The sequence below is a fragment of the Erpetoichthys calabaricus genome, chromosome 3 (genome assembly GCF_900747795.2).
Source record: "Erpetoichthys calabaricus chromosome 3, fErpCal1.3, whole genome shotgun sequence".
Lineage (NCBI taxonomy): Eukaryota > Metazoa > Chordata > Cladistia > Polypteriformes > Polypteridae > Erpetoichthys > Erpetoichthys calabaricus.
Window position 1 is genome coordinate 19,277,959 of NC_041396.2, and position 16,798 is coordinate 19,294,756.

A 16,798-nucleotide genomic window follows, 5' to 3' on the forward strand; every position below is an offset into this window, starting at 1 on the left:
GATGGACCATGTCCTAGTGCCGGAAGCATTACCTGGTATGAGATTAAAGGATTCACTCTGCCTCGCCCAGACGAGTTAGAGTTGGGTGTAAACAGTACAAAGCTCACCTGGGAGGAGGAGAAGCAAGAGGAGAAATTATTCAAAAAAACAAGAATTTGATGCATAAATTTGAAATTATTTTGGATTTTCTCTGTCTACAGTCAAGCGAGTATATGTAAGCTTCTCACCACAAATGTATTTGATATGGGCACAGTATGTTTAAAGAGACATTTCTTTTCCAAAGTTTACTCCTGTAAAAAGAATAAAGTGATTTCTGAACAAAGTCTGAACAAGCACTACACCTACTATGAAATAATATTTTAAGATAGATTGCAGGAAGGAGTCTTGGAATCAGTGCAAGGCCTCCAATGCAGTTCCTTGATCATACAATCTCAACAAAGTTAATGTTAAGTTAGCGAAATTGCTAAGAAATGATACCGTTAGGCCAGAGATTATTTTCTTATGGAAATTTTTTTTTGTTTTAAAAGTCTATCAACTCTGTATCCAGATATTACTAAGACTTTGAATATTTCCAACAGTTTGAAATTAGTTGGCAAACATAGCTTGCCTGTGGTGGATTAACAAGAAGGAAGCCACTGCTGAATAAAATTAGACTAAAGGGGGCTAGTAGCAGTACTGCTGCCATGTAACAAACAATAAATGTTTGTAGGACATGTGGGTAAACAGGCTTGTGAAAACAAGGTAAAGACAGCTGATAAGAAGTGGACTTTGATCGCAGTGAAACCCCACTGTGGTCTGTCAAAGATACACGTCTGTGGATAAGGTCTGAATTCAGAATAAGATATGAATTCTGCAAGACAATAAATTTGCAAAAATGTAGAAGTAGCAAAAGAAAAGTTCAAAAATGTCTCAAACTCCTAGACAAGAGTTATGTTTTCATTATATTGCACCACAACTTGCAAATGGCTGGTTTAATACAAGTGTTAGGTTTGTAAAATTTCAGAACTGCTCAGCTGCACATAGCAAGCCAGTAAGGTGACTTTTATCTGGTAGGGCACACTGCATATCCAAGACTTGGCTTATTGAGCAACTACTATGAAACACCCAAGGTTACCAGAATGCAGTCTTACAGAATTGGTCACTGGGCCCATCTTAGTGTGTACCACGTGCAGGAATTTAAATATCTGAAAGTGTCAAAAACAAAAAACTTTTCAGCCTTAATTTATTAAGTATGTAACTCTTATTAGATAAAACTAAAGACATTTCTGTATCCACCTAAAAACAAGGTATTTTTGTGTGTGCATGTGTGTGTGCCTCTTAATTTTTAATTTATGAACAACATTGGCAGCTTAGTTGCAAAGTGGTACCAGTGTGGCTTTGCAGTAAGGAGACCAGGGTTCACTTCCTGAGTCCTCTCTGTTTAGAGTTTGCATGTTGTCCTTGAGTCTGCGTGGGTTTCCTCTTGGTGCTCCAGTTTCCTCTAACTGTCCAAACACATGCAGGTTAAATGAATTGTGAACACTAAAACACTAAATTGGCCTTTGTTTGTGTGTCCATTGATGGACTGGCACACTGTCCAGGGTTTGTTCCTACCTTGAACAATATGCAAGCTGGGTTAGGCTCCACCACTCCCTTTGACCCTGATCTGGATTAAGCAGGTTAGAAAAACGACATTACACCCAACTGACGGGTCAACAACAAATGAGGGGCATTTTATTGTCTTTGGGGGATTTCAGCACAGGGTTTATAAATAATATTATCCTGGACTACCCAATGTATCTTGCCATGTACAAATGCTAATTTTATTTATTAAAATTTTTTTTTGAATGAACAGAAAATACTTCTTAAACGCAATACAAAAAAATTCAGGTGTGAGCATAACTAAGCTTTGTGCTCCAGGAACCAAGTTCCCAAACTATTCTACATTTCAGTAATTATTAAACACACTGATGCTGATCTTTCTGATCATAAAATAGGTCATTATTTATAGCAATTGATGAGAAGAACTGATAATTGCAGAATTATGGTATTTGAGGGTTCTTCAAACGTGCCTCTTTCTCTTGCACGAATTGGCTCAAGAACTAATCAGCACATTGTCATCTCATAACAGGTTTAAGTTTCGAGTTTGGTATTTTTCCGTCCGGCCATTTTAGCTCTACACCGTCCTCAAGAAACTGTGACACACAAACACACCCATCATTTACATATCAATGTTTTCGGTATCAGGGGACCCTAAAAACATCGAGATCCATCAAAAACCAGATATAGATATTTTTGACGAATCTAAAGCTTTCGCTAATCCCCCATAGATGATAGGTTATGGTGGGGGAGAGTGCAAAGCAAAAATTAAAACATTATGACATTGCTACTGGAACAAGTAAATATCAAAATAATTCAGATTTTAAATTTGTAAGACTGCACTGGAAGCTCATCAAACAGTCACTAAATTTGACATACCCAGAGATTTTCAGTTGTGTAAAACTGACACAGCCTGGCGATGACATAAGCAACTACAGTCGGCAAGCCTACCATATCCAATGACTTGAAGTCGCGTAATGTGATACCAGCTTGAGTTAAACCATGTGGGGTATTTAAATAACAGGCAGAATTACCTGCAATCCCACACTGAATGTCACCCTCTGGAAATGCTTCTTGATGAGTAACTGCAACTATGACAGCTTCTCTCTATTTCTTTCTCTTGCACAGCTGTGTTATCACGCTGTTTATCTTCATGCTTGCTGCTCCTGAATTTTTTTTTTTAGGTAATCTGTCATGTATCACCCAGTAATTATTTGGGTACTGCAAGTTGGGAGCTACTGTTATAGACATTTATCCAAAGTGAACCCAAGTTATTATTACCATAATAGGAGCTCCTACCAAGTAATGACGCAAGAACAACAGGATTCCTCCATCAAGACTTTACTTTTTTATTTAACAACTTTTTCAATATTTAATTGTTTCTGTTGAGGTCTAAGATGTGTAGAAAGTTGTGACTTTCATTGAACACAAAAATAAAATGGGAAAAAAATATACATGAGTAAGGATTTTCACATGGTGTTTGCATATGGGGAGAAACAAAACAGGAGAATGTGATGAGCATTTGCATTCAACATATATGATTAACAAAAGTATTCCTTACATAAGAGCAGGGAGTTCTTGACCATCACATATACAAGAAAGCTATGGCTGGCATATTTAAGTGAACAAAAGAATGATGCATCCAATTAGAGAAACTATTTAAAAAGAGAGAAATAAAAAAGTAACTCATCCAAAGATACGAAAACTATGTTAACAGTGAAGCTATTGTAAGAAGCCAGCCAGAAAACAGAATAGCTCTTTCAATCCTAATAATAAGACAAAGTTGTGCCAAACCAAAAACACAGCATACCACAAAGAATGAATACAGTATGGACACTTTGTACAGATACTTTAAGAAGAACTTGATAGTAGATAAGAGTATGTCTAAATAAGTTAATGAGAGAAAGCATTTGAAGACAGTTCACACATGAAAGATAAAAGCAGCATACAATGTAATGGAACAAATTTTGGTTAGAAAGGGATGCAATGGCAAATGATAAGGAAATTAACTGGAAGAGTAACTATGAACATTTTTTTTTTGTTAACTAAATCCATCTTCAGGCTAAAGCTGCTTACCTTGATTTCAGGAGGCTTTTAGCCTTGTCTTCCCAAAGTTCAGAGATGGTCAAAAGCTCTTGAAGGCGGGCCATTGCCTTTTCAACAGATGGGTGTGCACTCAAGCCTACTCCAAGGTCTATAAGTCGTCTCATGTCATCAAGAGTCAGGACAGAAGGCTCAGCAGAGGCCTGATGCACCTCCTCTAGCCATCGACCCTGCTCAAGCCTCTCTCGCAACACAGGTAGCTGAGGCAGGTCAACATCAAAGTCCACACTCACTTCCAACAGTTCCTGGACTTCTGACACACAGGGTACTTCCTCCAACAGTATTTTTTTACTGCGCTGCTGGAAATCTTCAATACGGCTTAACAGGTCCTGTAAAAGTTCCCATGGACACAAAGTAAATACAGAGATCACCTAAATTAAGTTTACAAAAGTGGACACTGGCAATAAAAGCCCATTGAGTCACTGATGCAATACTAATACAATAGATAAATGCAGAATCATTTTCACTTTTAACAATACAAGACACATATAGTAAAGAAAAAATCTTAAAAATTTTACCTTTAACAAAGATGCTTGACTAATGCTGCAGGGCAGAGTATAGAGCTGCTTAATGAAGGCACGGAGTTCTTCCACTGTAAGCTGATTTGGGGATTTTCCTCCACCAGCACGGTACCTGAAAGAAAGCCATGGCTGAAGCACATCTTTACACCAAGGCCTTTTGCACAGTAGTGTTGAAACACATATTAGTGTAACTAAAACACGTAAATTACATGGTTGCAAGATCAATTTCTACTACAGGCAACACTTTAAGACCCGGTTCCAGTTACTATATGTAAAGAAAGTACACTAGACACCTGTGCTTTGAAAGCTGCTTTGGGAAAAGTTGTCAGATTACTTCTTCAATTATACGTTAAAATTCACTTTCAATGTATGATTAGGCAAAGTGAACATGGTAGAAAAATTCTGTTTAACACAAGCTGTACTTATTTCTGATCTGTGTACAATTCAGATGTGCAAACAGATGCAGATGATGATGGCAGGTAGCTGGTGGTTGTTGGAGCGTATTGTGTGCCAGAATAGTTTGGCATTATTAATTAGCTGCATATAGAAACGACTGAATAAATACTTCACTTTCATTCTGAAAGCACCTACATAACAGTTGTGGCAGACGGCCGGGACCCATGCCCGGCCAGGACGCCCCTTCAACACTGGATCCAGGGGAGCAGCCATGTGATGCACACAACGTCACCCGGAACACTTGGTGGCAGCCCCCCTGGGCTGCATCGGGGCCTGTTTTATGGAACACCGGAGCTCATCCTGGTTGGGCTCCGTGGCCAGCGCCAGGGAGAGCTGCAAGGCTTCCTGAGCCCGTGTGGGCGGCAATGCAGTCACACCCGGAAGTGCAGTCTAGTTTAGGTTAATTACCACCTGAAGCACTTCCGGGTGGGCTATAAAGGGAGCCTGCAGCCACTACTCAGGGCTGCCTGAGTCGAGAGGAGGACGACAAAGCTGCCTTGGAGGAGTGGAGGAGAAAAAAAGAGTGTTTTGTGGTGTGGTTTTTCTTTATCTTTGGTGTTTTGGGGACTGTGTTGTGCCTGTGGGACACGGGGAAGACGTGCCCCACAGGTGAAGAAAATAAATCTTTTGTCTCCATTGTCAGTCTGTGTTGGGTTGACACCTATATAGGGCCTTTTGCCACACAGTTTACAAAGAAAAATTATACTATTCATATATTAATCAAAAAATATGGTATATTATTAATCTTAACATTGAAAAATTCACCCCTCTCTTTCCAGGTTACAGGGAACAAGAAAACTCCATAGAAGTGGCATTCCATTTGGGAATTTAGTCGTCATAACAATTGGTTGGCAAAGCCTCTTGCAAAAGTGAAATAAAATGATTGAAGTGATTATGGAAAACAGAGAGGTTTGTAAACAAAGAAAATACAAAGGAATACTGTCATTAAACACCAGCCAGGTGATTTCTACATGCAACTTGTTAGAAAACTCTGGGAGAATCCAAATAGCCAGATGGACTACGAGATCTTACATTATTGAAGGAAAAAAAGACATATCCCTAGTGATCTTTGTGTGTTCAAATTTTAGCTTCAGGCTAAAGTTTGTCACTCCTACTTTAAAATGAACTCTGTAGTTTTCAAGTTTGTAATTTTATGATTTTTTTTTACACAGGTTGATACAATCATATGTGGTTGTGAGTGTGAAAACTATATATAACATGAAAATAAAACAAATTTGTATGAGTAAAAACAAGAACAACTGATGAATTAAAACCAATACTGAGCAGCAAGGGCAATAAATACAAAACAGTTCTGGGTATATATGAACATATAAATATTTATGTACCCATGGCAGAATTTATACAATGTTAGCCATTCTTTTATTCGGAATAGTAGTCAGGTGAAGCTATTTATCATCACAGAATTGTGTGTTCTTTAGTAATCATAATAACTGCAATCACATAAATGTTTGACCTGATAATATACACTATGAAGATGACTATGAAGGATTAGTAACCACACCTGTGCCTTTTCTGATTATAATTACCACCTGTTTATAAACGGTCAATGACTTTCTTAGCTTTTGAGAAACTCTTGTGTATTTCATCCAGGGTTGCACTGACTACACTAGTTATTGAAGCATGAGGAAACCAAAAGAACTGTCAAGGAGTCTGTGAGAAAAAATGTTCAGCTTAATAAATCAGGAAAAGGATATAAAGAGACATCCAAAGATTTCACAATGCCAATCACTAGTATTCAAACTCTGATCAACAAATGGAAAATTAGGGGTTCTGCTATATCAGGCCACAGGTGCCATAACAATTGCTCAAAATGCAATGAAAACCCCACAAGCAACTTCAATTGAAATGCACACACCTCTGAAACAAAGTTGTGTGGCTATTTCAGCAGGCATAATAAGGAAATACTTGAACAAAAACGGGCTGCATAGGAGAGTTTCCAGAAAAAAAAGCTATTGCTGAGCCAACACCACAAAACGGCCCACTTACAGTAAACAAAACAAGCACCAAGAGAAGATCCGAAACTTCTGCTTCAAAACAAATTATTTGGAGAGGAGTCAACAAGACCTATGAAGAGAGCAACATGGTGGAGGATCTTTGCTTATTTAGGGGTGTAGGAGCTACACTGGCATCGGGATCTAAGTCAAAATTGATGGCAAGGTGAATGAAACATGTTATAAGAAAATATTGGAAGAAAATTTGCATTCACCAGCTAAGAAGCTATGCACAGGGTGCACTTGGACTTTCCAATGTGACGATGACCAGAATATAAAGCAGAGTTGCCCCTTCAGTGGTCTACAGCAGAAAAATAATGAAGGTTATATTAGTCTCCTGACCTAAACATCAATGAGCCACTTTTTATGGAGATGTTAAAAAATGCAGCTCATGCAAGAAAACTAAAGAATTTACAGGACATGGAGGCTTTCTGCCAACACGGCCTCATTCACAACTATCACAAAAGACTGCAAGCCACCATTGATGTTAAAAAAGACCAATATACAATATTAAAGGTATGCAAACTTTTGAACAGGACCATCTTATTATTTCCTTTATTGCTATGGTTTGTAAATCTCATTAAAAATGGGTTTTGTCTGATCACTTATATTTGGCATACATCTAACAAATTCTGCCAGGGAAATGTAAACTTAGGAGCACACCTGCATATTTAATTTATATACACCACTCCAGATGAAGGGAATACTTAATCATCACAGTAAAATACCAAGTCAATTAAGGTTCAGGGATATCAATCTGTCCAGTAAGGAAGCACAAGCAATTATGAAACAACTTCATTTCCTTTGGTGCGAATGAATGTGACAACAGATGAACAGGAGAGGCAACAGCAAGACAACCCCTAAAAAGGGAATGGGGGCCACAGACAATTGCTCTTTCCTTATCAGTTGGTTCAGTTGGTCCAGCTCCTCCTGGATGATATACATGCTTACATGCCATTGCAAGAAGGTTTGCTGTGTCTCCCAATACAGTTTCAAGTAGTCTCATGGAAGAGATACCAGGACATAGGCTATTAAATAATAGAGGAGAGCTGGATAGGGCTGTAGAAGGGCATCAACCCAACAGCAGAACTGGTATCTGCTCCTTTGTGCAAGAGAGAACAGGAGAATAACTGCCAGAGCCCTACAACATGACCTCCGGCTAGCTACTGGTGTGCATGTTTCTGACCACACTGTCAGAAAATACTCTATGAGGGTAGCATGAGGGTCCAACATCCTTAACAGGGATCTGTACTCACAGTCTTATCACTTGACTGGCATTCACCAGAGAATACCACAATTGGCAGCTCTGCCATTAGTGCCCCACTCTCTTCACAAATGAGAGCTCACACTGAGCACATGTGGCAGACATGAGAGTCTGGAGATGCTTAGGTGAAAGTTATGCAGCCTGCAACATCATCCAGCATGATCAGTTTAGCAGTGGGTCAGTGGAGGTATACCTTGGCGGATCACACACACTTCCTGGTTTAAAGGTATGGTACTCCGACTGGTATGATAATGCCTCTGAGTCACTGTCAGACCCAAAACTGGTGCAGTGAACCCTGGGATCCTCCTGGTGCAGGACTCGCGTGGCCGGAGTGTGTAGGCAGTTCCTGCATGACAAAAGCATTAATGCTGGCCCATACACTCCATGCTGAAATTCACGCAAGTTAGATCACCCTGCAATTTCAATATTTGAGTTTGATTTTCAGTGTGATGTTGAATCCAGTCCTAAATGGGTTGGTGACTTTGGTTTCCATTCTCCATTGCGAGGAGGACCAAAGATCAAACATGCAACCACTTGATTATGAGCCAGCAGTTCTTACCTCTGCACCAGCCAAGCAGACAGGTCTATTTCATATCGGTTGATATTTGGGCTTCGGTTTTTACACACTGGCAGCAACAATTTAAATTGAATTTTTTTTTTCTTCATGTTATATTCTTGAATAAAAGCACACTTGGTTTTGTTATACCTTTTGAGAAACTGTTTATTTGATATTTGGACTTCAGTCTTCAAACATTATACACTTCACGTCAACATTTTGTCATTATCACTATAACATAAAAAAAGCTTCCGTTTTAGTTGTGTTCAACATTTCTTGCCTCGTATTTTCTGCCATCCTAGATTTAGACAGATCATTGTAGACATGGAATACACATGAAATTTATGAATTATTATTTACCTTATACAATTTAAGAAACCTAACACCCAGATAAAGAGACTTCAGCTCCAAGAATTTTATGTCTGACTTTAGCTGCTTTGATGGGCATTTGTCCCTTCTGCCAGTGCTGATTAACACATTTGCAAAACAAAAGTGCTGATGAGGAGGTGCGAGGGAATTTAGGGTGGTCGGGTATTACGAATATTTGTGCAGGCTTCAGGGATTATAGTGTTAAGAGTGAATGGGACAGTATCAGATACAAAATGACACTTTTACACCAAAGAAGTATTTAGAAAAACTTTTGGAAAAACTACTCTGTAGATCAAGCTGTAGAACAGTGAGACAGAGATAAAAAAAAAGGCTACGTTGTGAAGGGGTCTGGCTGTAAGTTGTACTAATGAAGATAACAAGCTAACCATTCAGTAATATGAAGATATGGAAGATCGTGGAAGCGCAAAGACAGATCTGTAAAATACTGCAGCTTGGTAGAGAGCGTCTGGAATAACCGGATGCCATAATTAGTGCAAGTAAAAACAAACAATTGAATATCAGCTTTTGCTTTTAAATAAGTCTTTTTAAAATGAATTTGAATTACATTTGAATAACAACGCTCAATCTGATATATTTATTTTACCCAAGTCAAGGGGGAAAATAATAACCTCCTTTAATTCTGTGATTTTATTAATCAGGGTCTAAATTGTATATGTGTTGTCATCACAAACTTCTATAAACGGAGAAATCCAACCTCAAGTGAAAAATAAGACAGATTTCAATGTGTTCTTTTTCTCCCAATACACGCAAGGACACATACATACATATATTTACATTTATTCAGTTATTAGATGTTTTAATTCTAAGCGATTTATGAATCAGGTCAACATAAGCAAATATAAAATATATCACCACGCACTATTCAAGAATAATATGATATTCAAATAAGAAATGCAACGTGGCCCAGGAGTTACGCTCCAAATTACACAGGACAAACTTGCTGGCTTGATTTGAAGCTATGATTCATTGTATAACCATATGCCACTGCACCAAGAACTAAGAAGAAAACTGTACTCTGCACTTCTGATTTAAAGGTTGCTTTCAATAAACATGCCATCTAAACAAGTAAATGTAATATAACATTAAATAGATGCCTGGCTTCTCTTTTGTGGCACATGTTCAAACTGGATAAAAATGAGGTTACACCCTGTGCTTCTTTCCTGTTAGGTTGTGATTACCTGGTTTGCCGTTTTCCATTTAGCAGCTGCTGAGCGACAGTGGAACACTTCTCTGCATCCTGTGTCACTAGGTGTAGATGTCGTAGCAGGTCATTGTCAGGAAAGTTTCTTCGCTCAGATTCTTTTATAAGAGACTGGAATTCCTCTAAACCTGTTACAAAAATAAGAAAAACATTATTCCAGGGAGTACATGACAGTGTGGAACTTTCAGTAACGAAATCAAACTTTCACTTCTGCACGACAAAGCTTTAGGACCAAACTTACTTCTTTTTTGATCCAATTTAGCCTCCAGAATTTCAGTTACATTTGAAGCCCACTCATCATATGATTCTGCCCGTCGTTTTAAAGCATTCATCATGGGGTAAAGATCATCCAGTGTATAACTATACCTAAAAGGTGTTAGGGAAAGGAAGAACAGAAAATTATCAACCAAGTCAACTCAAAAAAGGGTAAGAAAGGGGAAGAAAATAAAAGGGACAAAATACAGCACTCATTCTTTGAGACTACACTGAGCTATAAAAAGGAACAGATAAACGACGACCTACTTGAGGGTATAATTGCGTACAGAACATGGACACAGGTCTCCAGCATGAAAGAGACACACCAAAACTCCAGGACTGCAGGGGCACGTCAGGGCTGACAGGAAACAGGTGGTTCGGCACCTGGCACACTGGCGCTCATCATCTGGCAGCAAGTCAAATTCCTCAGTATCAGAATGAATAACCCCCTGGGACAGAAAAAAAGCATACTTCCTTATTCTTTTACACTGTTATCAGACTATTAGCCAAGGAACAGCTTAATACCTATAAATCATTGTTTGAGCAGATTCCTCATTCTTATATTCAAGCACCAAAGATCTGTTTAAGCCTTGTTAGATACAATTCTATATTTATCAGATATAATCCATGCAGCTCTCTTAGGATATTCAAAGAAGGGTATTATACTAAAATGTTCTTAACACGCATGTTTTTGTACTGTAGGTGCGAAAACCTAAAGATGTTTCTGTTCTTAATTCATTTATTGACTATTTTGACTACTCTTTTCACCAAAATGTTTGCTTACTGTTTTAGCTACTGCATGCTGAACTCAAAATTTATATTTTTTTGTAAAATGAAGGAGACCATTTGTTGAAAGATCAATCACACACAAAACAAGGAGCAGTTAACTCATTTTGACTTGATTTAAAAAAGGACTCCAGAAAATTAGATAATCCAAACAGATAAAAGTCACACAAAAGCAAAAAGCCACTTAGGTGAGAAATGCTATTAACAGCAGATTTATTCATTAAAACATCACCCTACACTAGGCTCCAAATGTGCCCAAGAATGGTGCATTTCATCGATTTATATGAACAAGTATTGACCTCCTTTAAGATTTACTGATGTTTTAAATATTAAAGATTTAAGAAGTATAGATGGTCAGAGTGAACATTACTTGATGTGAAAATTTAACCTAAATACAATGTCAAAACAATCCTATGATCAATCACTCTGAAGTACTGTAATGCCCTCAACCCATAGCTAGAGTCATAAGAACGCAAAAGTATCCTCAGCATCCAGCAACTTGTAGGCATCATCTCCTAGAATAAAGCTGGGGGTATTGAAACTTCAAAATGGTGCTAATACGAGATTAACAATAATTGCTGACTAACAAGCTATTTATTTCAGCTCAAGTTTGCTAAATAAATAAATAAATAAAAACACACAATCTGGATGGTTCAAGCAAAAAAACCTGTGGGGATAATATTCTACATGAAGGAGTCAAGAGTGAAAGTATTTTAGTTATGCAGACTTTATTATGTTTGGCAAAATAAACCCCTCATACCACATTAAGAACTTGTAGAAACTGGTGAACATTGAGATGGCAATGCCAAATATTGGCACACATGGAAGACGAGGAAAAAATTTTCAATAAATAAAATGGCACAAACTTTTTTTTTTTTTTTTTTTAAGAGAGACACCTCTATTAAAAAAAAAAAAAAAAAATACAATTTAAAAAAATAATAAGCAGAGTTAATGTACACTTGCCATTTTTCTAACTTTATCCCGCAGCATCTTTTCCTCAGCAATCATGATTGCCATATCTTTCTGAATAGTTGACGCCAGAACTACATCTAGAGAATCTGCCTTTGAAGCCATCCTACAGATCATCTCATCATGGGAAAACACGCAGTAGCGATGAAGGAGACGGTAATGATCCACACACTGGCGGCCCAGTGGAATCTGAAACAAGAACAGAAAACCAAACTAATCAGCACAGAAGAGCAATATCCTGAATTTCAATATTTCAGAGCCTTGCTAAGACAGAACAACATTTGCATGGCTGCTTTAAGTACAAAGACAACATGTGGCAACTACAGCTTTCTTGTACATTTTCCAGTTAGGTGTTGTGAATATGAAGTAGCAATTACTTCATTCTACAAAATAACTCATTACATCACCTTTAGCACTGTTAACTGCTACCATCACTTCCTGTAGTTAAGATTGGTCCCTCAAAAGAGCAGTAGATGCAGAGCAGGCATGTCTCCATCTCATCTAAAGTATTTTGAGCTTTAAATAATATTGCAACATGTACAGTGGTGTGCAAAAGAATTCAATCCCCTTGAACATCATAATTTTCTGCACGTCAAAAGGTATGTGCACATATTTATCCACTCGGTATTTTTAATGTGAACTCTTATGCTGTAACAATACATTTCCAAAGTCAGAAACTATTGAAAGTATAACTAATGTGCACAGATCTTTTGACATGAAGACAATGATGAGACTTTCAAGGGGATTGAATACTTTTCCACACCACTTTAAATGATATTTAGGCCTAAACTTTGACTCTGTTATTCCAAACATCTACTGTACATTTTTTTTTTACTATTCACAATCTCATGTAGACTTGCATGCGCCTTTAGATCACTGCCTTGCTGCAAAACCAGAGATCTGCTTTGGCTTCAGCTCACTAATATTCTCCTAAAAAATCCATGGATACTTATTATTGTTGACCAATCTCTCAAACTATATATACTCCACTTCACTTTGTAAATATCTAAAATAAATAGAAAGTGGTAAATGCTATTCATTATCACGGTTTTAGCATACATCCATCTGTTTTCCACACCCACCTATCCACAGAAGAGTCACGGGCACCTAGAGCCTATCCCAGCAAGCATCGGGAACAAAGCAGGAAAAATTCCTACATGAGGCAAACAGGCCCATCACAGGGTGAAATAAGACATAATTGTACCAATGTTTTTAAAGAAAATACCAAGATTTAAGTGTTGTACAATTTCATACTTTATGCTGTTTTGCCCAAAATCAAGGCATCCAATTCAATTTAAAATATAATTAATTTTTTCCATTATCTGTTAAAGGAGAGCTGGAGCCCATTATACAATATCTGAGTGCAAGTCAGGAACCAGCTCTGGACAGAAGCTAAATGTGTAGGGCACTCTCACCCATAACAGGCCAATCTAGTGTGACCATATGAACTAGCATGATCTTATTTATGTTGTGGGAGGAAATGGGGTACCTGGAAAATACCACATCAAACAGCAATATTAATAACTGCAACACTATCCTACCCTGATTTCTCAAAACCTTTAATACTTTTACAAAACATGAATACCACCATTCTAATGGACTTTATGTATGGATTACTTATAGCAGAAACATGTGTATGTTAATATATTAGATTAGATAAACATATTAACATATTGAGCACCCTGAATATCCATTCAGGTGAGGTAGAATGCTTTATATTGTACTAATGCTGAAATAAGGTTAAAAAAAAAAAAAAAGTGAAAATGAAGGAGTGCAGGTACAACTTCCTTCACTCAGAGAGAATTTCTCAGAAAACTGTAAGCAAGGCAGGAGTTCTTGTTTCTGATTGATAGTACTACAGCAATGACCGCTTCCTCATTTTGCTTTGTTTTTATTGTGCAGCCAGCTGGTTGACATCAATCATTAACTCAAACTTATGTAGTTTCCAAAAGGCTGGTTATTGTGATTATGATTGCACCTGCACTGCTCACATTTTAAATACCTGAATGTTGCGAAACAAGTTGTGTATAAATAATACCATATAAATGCTTTAAGCATGCAGTCACGTGTATGTCTACTTCAGCCATCTTACCCTTTCCCGTTTAAAATCAACTGCCCGTTGCTTATAGAGATGCCTTTCACTCCACTTCTACATTGAGTGGTTTCATTTACTAAACCCCTGGCATCAGATTCAGCTCAGGCCAGTTGTTGACAGCTCACCCAGTCCATGGTGCAGAAATTGACAGCCTCTGCAAAGTTGAAGCCCTGATTGAAGCCACTGTGGTATGCTCTAGGGAATGTGATCACAAACTCCCCAGCACACTGATTTGTCCGGTAAATCTGCAGGGGTGGGGGGGAAAAAAAAAAAATGATTCTCACAAGCTTTATATTTATGCTTTTAAAATAAACTGCTACCAAATGTTGCCTTGTTCTTTCCTTTATTATACACTCCTTTTTACTTTCTCCATATGTAGCACTGAGCAAAGAACTACAATGGGGTCAAAAATTGCAAATGTTAATAAATGTATTCATGTTAGATATCCCTGAAGTCTGTGGAAAGTGTGAAGTCTATGGTAAGTGTAACTTGTAAATGGGTCAATTGATCTGAATCATATCTGCACTATTATAATCATGCAACGGAGTTGAACAAAACAAACGTCTAGTAAAAGACTAACATGTACATTTTTTCATATTGCATTATTGCTTCAAAGTTTGAAAGTTTTTAAGAATTAAAGAATCTAGAAACTTATTTGTATATTTTTAATGTTTTCTGGTCTGCCATCTTTGTATATCAGTGAAGTGACTCAATTGGAAGAGGTAAGGAAAAGTCGAGCAAAATGACACGTTTTATTGGCTAACTAAAAAGATTACAATATGCAAGCTGTAATCATCTTGTAATCTTGCCTGAAGAAGGGGCCTGAGTTGCCTCGAAAGCTTGCATATTGTAATCTTTTTAGTTAGCCAATAAAACGTGTCATTTTGCTTGACTTCTCACTACATTCATAATGGTTAAAAAAGGTACAACACCCTAGTACTAATGAGGTAGGAAACAAATTTAACTGTAATATTTATTTGAAATGTCGCTGACTTATTTGAAATCAAGTGTTTTTTCAGCAATGGAAGAAATCAAGAAAGTACATGAGAAAAGAACTCTTGTGGTGGTTAGATGATGAGAATATGGATCAAATAAAAAGAAGATACTGTAGTGATTTGTGCCTTCTAAGCCAAAAACATATATTCAATCAAATATATCCAGATTTACAATTTGATAGTCCTAACTTCTTGCAGTCAGTTCACATAAACATTGACATTTCCAAAGCAATGCTACTCACCGGTACTCCATGAGCCATCAAAGTGTTTGGATTCATGATGGTGACAAGCTGGTGCAAGAGGTCAGGCTGGGACTCAAAAAGCTCTGGAGCCAGTTTTTTCATGACATCTTCAAGCTGCTCTGCAGCATATCCTGGAGCTCCATACCATGTCTTTGGCTCTCCCCTGCAAAAATAATGAAAATATAAGAACGTAAGTGTTGGTAACTGAGTAACTGGATGCAGTATAATTCTAGTTAATTTGTTATTTTATCATCCTTAAAAACAGACTTTCACATGCACAAACAAACACACACCATTCACTCTAGTAACAACATTTATTAAAAAAAAAATATGTGGCCATATATGTGAGAGCATGAGTGCTGGTATGTTTGTCAGGGAGCTTTGTAATGGGATGGCTCCCCATCCTGGCCTGTTTCCTGCCTGGTACCCGGTGACATGCTTGGAATGGCTCTCCGACCGTGTGTACCTTGATTGAATGATGCAAGTTTGGCAGTATTATGTTAGGGATGGGTATAATAATAGCCATTCCAAGCATCACCAGGCACATCTGGCCACGTAACCCAACCTAGATGTCCCTGGGATGTGGCAGTAAAACCCATGAAGACGACATAGGGAGACATGGGTAGAATGTACAAATTTTACACACATATCTCCAGACAGAATTCCATCTCAGGATAACGGATCCGTGAGGCAAAATCGTTAAACATTTTGCAAAGGTGTTTTCACCATTTAAAAAATATCTTGAAATATCATCGAAAACCTATGCAGTTATCACTGCAATTCTCCATTACAATTGCCCAGACCATGGAACATCTGTTACATAGTTGTAGTTACATACCCTGATGATTTTATTACACTTTGAAAGTACAGATATAATGTAACTATGTAAGTACACTTTTTTTGGATCAGTGATACATTGTAATTATATAAAACTGTGGAATAACTATGACAACTGAGTAATTAACTACAGTGTTACTTTGTATTACACATAAGTACGGAGTAATAACTCGTAGTTACACTGTACTTATACAGGTAATTACATAGTAGTTACAGTGTAATTATGGACACTTAATTAAGTGTTATCGGCAACTCTATAGATGGCTGAAGCTAAATGGAATACACTACAGTATTTGTTCCATGGGTATATCTCTGTTTCTAAAATCCTTGCCCTATGGGAGCAAAAAATTAATTTATTTTCCCTTTTCTAAGTTAAAACAAAAACTAAACAGATTCTGTAAAAATAAAAAATTAAAAAAAAGAAATGGCAAAAACTTCATAAAATTAAACTGATTGTGACTTAAAAGGTGGAAATTTTATAGAAGTACAAGCTAATGCAAAAGAAGCTGAAGTAAAATAACATTGCTGTTTAGAAACA

At 37.4% G+C, this 16,798-nt stretch overlaps 1 protein-coding gene across 3 annotated transcripts in view; it reads right to left on the reverse strand.

The window, feature by feature from the left end:
* The window catches only part of kdm5ba (lysine (K)-specific demethylase 5Ba), a 96,777-nt gene that overhangs the window by 34,708 nt on the left and 45,271 nt on the right, over nucleotides 1-16,798 (reverse strand). For all 3 annotated transcript variants that reach the window (XM_051924398.1, XM_051924399.1, XM_028796415.2), the window contains exons 13-20: nucleotides 15,424-15,586; nucleotides 14,312-14,431; nucleotides 12,086-12,280; nucleotides 10,604-10,785; nucleotides 10,323-10,447; nucleotides 10,059-10,209; nucleotides 4,200-4,314; nucleotides 3,655-4,010 (exon numbers count right to left, since the gene is read on the reverse strand). In XM_051924398.1, coding sequence (XP_051780358.1) covers nucleotides 3,655-4,010; nucleotides 4,200-4,314; nucleotides 10,059-10,209; nucleotides 10,323-10,447; nucleotides 10,604-10,785; nucleotides 12,086-12,280; nucleotides 14,312-14,431; nucleotides 15,424-15,586 — 1,407 coding nt within the window. The remainder of the gene's footprint in view (nucleotides 1-3,654; nucleotides 4,011-4,199; nucleotides 4,315-10,058; nucleotides 10,210-10,322; nucleotides 10,448-10,603; nucleotides 10,786-12,085; nucleotides 12,281-14,311; nucleotides 14,432-15,423; nucleotides 15,587-16,798) is intronic.